A 6,001-nucleotide genomic window follows, 5' to 3' on the forward strand; every position below is an offset into this window, starting at 1 on the left:
TGGTTTTGAGTCCCTTCCACACTACAACTACCTTGCGCCTGCCTACCAGGCCAAGACACATCATCTTTGGGCGGATTAACTGGCGTACACTGGCGTTTCTTCTTTCCACTACGGGGGCATGACATGACATGCATATGGTATCAATGTCTCCATTGATCGATCGGGTTGGTATGATGTTTTGCATTCTCACAGGCTAGGTACTATGGAAATGTGTGTATTAGCATGGCGTTGGATGAGGGCTTTTTGTCTTTTTTTGTTTGTTTTTGTATCCTTTGCTTCGACTGTTGAGGGAGCGGGAAAGTGGTCATGTATGTCTAGCCTGTGTGAGTAGAGTATGATGTATGCTGAGAGAACTGTTATCATTGTTTTGTTGCTTGGTATTTCGTGATTGTGAAAGTGGTGATGTGGTGAAGGTTAATCGTCAGCACGACGTCAACGCTTGTGAGATAGCGCAGAATAACTTAACACTTCATGGGTGCACTACCGCAGAATAACTTCGCACTTTATGAGTACACTACCAATTCTGGGTATGCACAGATGCGCTATGAGGTTCATGTTACGCTGAGAATTTTACTCGTCTGTCCAGTCATGTCATGTATCATCACTACATGAGCGCATTCTAAGGGCTTCATGAATTCGTCATATTTGGCTACTGCTCCCTCTGTAATCAATTACCCACCAATCAACGCGCTTGGAAAGGAGGATCGAGTAAAGCTATTAAGTGGGCTAATGGCGAAAGGTTCGTTACGTCGTCTATGGTCGTTGCATGTTCGTCGCAGTAGTAGTGACCTGCCAATGATGTAATCTTTGAGCGGCTACCGATCCGACAGTCTCGATCACGGTCACTACTCATTTGGAAGCCATCCCTCTCTCCACACCCACTCCGGCATAGGTTCTTCCCATCTCACCACAATGCCAACTCCCGGAGGGACAAATCCACCCACATGCCCATCTCTTGTCGGCAAGGCGACGAAAGCACCTTCCCTTAGCAACGGCTTCTGGCCTTGGCTTATCGGCACGTACCCCGCGAGTTGGATATTGACGCCGAAGTCGTAGCACTTGGAGCGGAAACCCCGACCCATAATATTGAAGGCCGTCACAAAGTCCATCTCGCACCACTGATGACGTGTGTAGTAGACTTCTGATATCTCGGCTATTGCCTGGCGATCCCAGATGCGTACGAACTCGATGGTGGGGTTGCTGAGTGTATGGCGGGACAGACGCTTGATGTGGTGGTAGAGGAGTTGTATCGAGGCCGTGGTGATGAAGGTGCGTATCGTGCGTTTTTCAGCATCGCTCAACCCGTAGTTCGGCAAAGAGGGTACAATTTTATTTATGCTGCCGGGTAAGAATACGTCCGTGTCCACAAGATATTTTTCGGGCAAGTCTGAGAAATCCCAATCCGCAGTGGTTTTGCGAGCTTCGGCGAGGTCTTGGAGGAACTTGGATGTTCTGCTCTCGTAGTCGACAAGAGTTTCCGGGGCAGCGTGTTGGCCAACTGGAACGAGATCGAGTCTTGAGCGGAGGTGATCAAAGTCGCGTGCCGCAGCTCTTACAATCGGTGTTAGGGACTTGGCGTGGGTGTAGCGATCAATGCTGCCTGCAACCTTGGGCGATGCCTCAAGGATGAAATTTCGGATCGTCCTGTGGACGAGCGGCGCTGCCTCTTTGTAAATTTCCTTGCAGACTCGAAGAATAGAAGTGTTAGTGCTGCGGTGAATGAGCGTGAAAGATGACTGGTGTCGAAGACGCCAGTAGTCACCGGGGTGAGGCTCGATTGTCGTATTAACGATGATCCGAGGAAGATTCTCGTACACCATGAACCTAACCTCCTTGGGTAGGTCAAGGAAGCGGAAGGGCTCATCAGGCATTCGTGGATGTGTCGTGTTGCGTGGAGGCTGAGGTTGCGGCTGGTATGAGAGAAGGAAATGCAGGTGCTTAGCATATTTTTTTTCTCTGGATGGAAGCTGCCTTGGGTATCACTGGGAAATGCAGGTGCAAAGGGTTTTGTATTGTATTCAGGTGCAAGATTCATCGCGGAATGAAGCCGTACGGTTTGAACCACGGTTCCATGGTCGCATGTAATGTGATGCTTGTCCAGTCATTGGTGTTGGTTGTAACCTTGGTCGCTGATTTCATGGTTCCACACTTTACGGTAGCGCATCGTCTTCTGAATGTACATCTTACTCTTACCTCATTGAGTGCAGCACGTGTATCACGACATCTGACCGCGTATCTTTTGAACAAACTCGCATCCCACCTTATCCATACCTGCTCACAAGTCCTGTTCAGCTTTTGACTCAACTGAGACAACAAACTGGGCAACCATGTCGCATGGGGAGGATTGTTACAGGCGCTCGGGCGACGTGATTATCAACCGCTGGGAATCGGTGGCTTCGGAAACGGACTGGGGTTCACCATGGCTTCCTTTGCTCAGGTTCCGGGCGGAGCTCGCGAGTGTACACTGGCATATGATATATAAGTGTCTACTCTGGTATGTAAACAGGTAAGTAATCGCATCTCCGGTTCCATGCAGGTAGGGCAATGTGGATGAGAAGAGAAGTTATGGCCTGGGTCACGTCCTTCGGGTGAAGATCCAGCACTGCCTTCGTCGTCTGGAATGGCAGCAGAGCAGCAGAGCTCTGGCATAACCTGAGCTGGAGCTGTATCCACAGGTGAAAATCCTAGGCATGATAGAGGTGCTGGTGGCATATTCCAGTGGCGGTGTGACGGGTGCAGGTGGTCCTTCGAGAGGCCGTAACATGGTCAACATAGGCCGGGGTCTCCATGCAGCCGAGGGTGGCACTTCCACAGATTCGGGCAGGCACAGCTAGCAGTGGCTATGGAAGCCATCCAGTCGGGGAAGAACAGTCGCTTTGGAGAAGAACGATGCAAGGCAAGAAAGTTTACGCAGGAAGAACAGAAACTTTGCGTACTGAGATGTGCATCGGATGCTTCGCGACCAAGTCAAATGCCGACAGTTGTTCAGGCGTCCGGGTGGGTCACGAGCTCGTGCCAGAGACACCGTTGTGCACCAATCACAAGCCGCTCACAAGCAACTCCGTTCTCGATGTCGAATGATCTGACCGCCTTATCTCGCTACGACGAAGCCGCTCCATCACGAGCCTGATCAAGCCAGCTGTGCGCTTAGGACATCTATATGATCGGCATTGATTATGTGGCAGCGGAGAAAGCGAATGGGAGGGTCTCCTGGCAGTTGTCGCCGAAGCCCACCGGAGCGTTTTCCGGCTGAATGCAGGTGTGCGGCACATGCAAATGAATGCGAGGCGGTCAACACGCATCGTGGTCAGAACGAAAGGCGCCATATTGCTGCTCCGGCCATGGAAGCTGAAGCGCGCAAAAAGAGTAATCCGACTAACAAACTATGGCAACGACTATGACGGAATCTGGAGATCGGATCGTGAAGTACCGCCGGCGTAAAGGCGCTGGACTTGAGGCCGAAATGAAGGTCGACTGCACAGGGCGTGGTGGAGACGAAAGGGGACAGCGCAGAAAGCAGCTAGACCGCATTGGTAAGCGACTAATGCTTAATCTCCACCCTCGGCAAAGTGGCGTGGCCAATGCCATTATCGATTCTGGAGCCACGGCGCCTCACACAAAGGACCGTTCGGTCGTGCAACACCGGCTCCGGCGCGAAAACAACACCAAGGGCAGGTGACGTCTTCCGTAAGCAAAAGACCGAGTGTGTTGTTTGGTTCTCACGGGCTCGAGCGTGCGTGAACGGCGCAGTGAGATGTTTGCAAAACTAAACATGCGCTGACGCACCCTGCAGATTCTGCAACACTGACACCGTAAAGACACTATTTCAGGAAAATGATCTCCAGAGGCTTTGCTGGGAGGCCCAAGTGCCGGTGGAGAACCTCTGTTCAACGGGCAACACGATAAGGGCCGCCCCTGAAGATACCCTGACGAGATCGCCATCTAGAGGCTCAGCTCGCACAGAGCAGAGGCCGTGAGGACAAACGTGCCTCGCGATGCTCTCGAAATGGAAATGCTGCGTTCCTCCGCCGATAGCGCGTAATTAGAACAACAGCCGCCGGCCTGGGGATGGCGGCCTGTGTGCAGCAAGACGACAACAACACATTCTGGACTGAACGACCAACACAGGCCGTTCATTTCTGCAACACGAGAAGCCACCGCGAGCCTCCACAGCCAACCTGCCGATCTGGTCTTAGCACCAGGCACGCACCGCCTGCGAGTGGCCAGCGGGGCGGCAGGCCAGCTTGGTTCCTGCATTAGCCCTGACACCCGCCAGACCACTTGCAGCGCCCAGATGCTTTGGCCCCTGTCGCCCGTCCTGTTTCCCCCTTTCAGTGGCCACTTGTTTCCGGTCCGCGCTACCGTGCTGTAATCTCCTGACGGTATATATCCAGGCAGCGAGGTCGCCTTGCTGTTTTTTTCACTTCACAGCCAAACTTTCGAGCTTCAAGTCCTTTGACCTTCGGTCGTCCATTCGTTGTTACCAACTAATACTATCATTAATAATACACACTCGCCAACTCTCTCCCACCACCTCCACCACCAACCAACACTTCCAACTCTACCGTTTCAAGTTCTAATACCCAACAATCAACATGCGTTACTCCATCGCCATCGCTGCCTTCGCCGGCCTTGCCGCTGCCGTTCCCCAATACGGCGCCTACCCCGCCGCCCCGGCCAGCACCCCCGCTGCCCCGGCCTACCCTGCCTACCCTGCTCAGCCCGAGTCCAGCAAGCCCGCCTACCCTGAGGTCCCTGCTGAGAGCTCCAAGGCTCCTGAGTACCCAGCCTACCCCGCTGAGACCCCCTCCGCTCCTGCTCCTGAGTACCCCGCCTCCAAGACCCCCGAGGTCCCTGAGCACGAGTCCTCCGCTATGCCTACTCCTTCGGCCTCCAAGCCTGCTGAGTACCCCATGGAGACTCCTTCCAAGCCCGCTGAGGTTCCCTCCGTCTCCACCAAGACCCCCGAGGTTCCTGAGCACGCCACCTCTGAGGTTCCCTCTTACCCTGCCTCCTCCATGACCCCTGAGGTCCCCGAGGCCGAGACCACCTCTTGCCTCAGCTCCACCACCATCACCGTCACCGTCCCCTACCCCACCGGTACTCCCGTCGTTCCTGGTGCTGGCAAGCCCTCCGGCTACCCCATGGTTCCCGGTGCCGGCAAGCCTTCCGGCTCTGCTCCTTACCCATCTGCCCCTGCCGGTGGTGCTCCCTACCCCTCTGTCCCTGCTGGCACTGGTGCTCCCCCTGCTGCTGGCACTGGCTACCCCACCAAGACCGGTGGCTACGTCAAGCCCTCCACCCCTGCTGAGTTCACTGGTGCTGCCTCTGCTCTCAACGTCGGTGGCTTCGTTGCCGGTGTTGGTGCTTTCGCTGCTTTCTTCTTGTAAATGTCATAACCTTCAACTGAGCCTGTCTACGGGCAGGCTATGACTTTACACGATACATTGCATCGAGGATTGGTCTTCACTTCAGTAGATATCCTTGGTGTCGGAAAGGGTAATTGTAATTAGTCCGGGGATGGTGTGGTTGAATAAGAACTTGGAAAATACTCCTTCGTGCCTTATGATCGTGATGCTTCTATGCCCTCGTGTGAACTTGGTCCAATGCTCCATGCTGCCTCAATCCTCATCCACCTTCTCGCGATCGCTTTACGCATGATGTGGAACTTCTGCTGTACAGGAATGTTGAATCTATGCTGATGGAACCTGAATGCTGTGGCCTAACAACGGCTGTCGTGATCTGTTGTGGCATGCGACGAGTCGCACATGGCTACACAGCATCAGTCTATGCACGTCTTCTTTGCTTATGCCCCTGCGAACGTGCCTGCTTCTTTCAGTGCCACGAAGTCAAGGATAGAGCTGCATGCGATGCGATGACGCATGACCGCCGTAGCGCAAACTCCCGAGGTCGCATCCTCAAAACAACAAAACTGCACCCCACGTTCTCTTGCACATCAACTTCGACGACCACCTCATCACGGACGGTGATGACCCTGCAT

General features: G+C 53.8%; 2 protein-coding genes across 2 annotated transcripts; one reads left to right on the plus strand and one right to left on the minus strand.

The window, feature by feature from the left end:
- Positions 1-845: 845 nt before the first annotated feature.
- Positions 846-1,871, minus strand: J4E88_000164 (uncharacterized protein; the record flags this gene model as incomplete). The annotated part of the gene is made up of 1 exon (XM_049393844.1): positions 846-1,871. One exon carries the CDS (start codon positions 1,869-1,871, stop codon positions 846-848), a length of 1,026 nt encoding a protein of 341 aa, XP_049259673.1.
- Positions 1,872-4,595: 2,724 nt separating this feature from the next.
- J4E88_000165 (uncharacterized protein) lies at positions 4,596-5,390 on the plus strand (the record flags this gene model as incomplete). Its single annotated transcript, XM_049393845.1, has 1 exon — positions 4,596-5,390. The coding sequence occupies one exon, from the start codon at positions 4,596-4,598 to the stop codon at positions 5,388-5,390; it is 795 nt and encodes a 264-aa protein (XP_049259674.1).
- Between the last annotated feature and the right edge of the window lie 611 nt (positions 5,391-6,001).

The sequence above is a fragment of the Alternaria novae-zelandiae genome (assembly GCF_023758075.1).
Source record: "Alternaria novae-zelandiae strain BMP 2774 chromosome Unknown scaffold_1, whole genome shotgun sequence".
NCBI classification, from domain to species: Eukaryota; Fungi; Ascomycota; class Dothideomycetes; order Pleosporales; family Pleosporaceae; genus Alternaria; species Alternaria novae-zelandiae.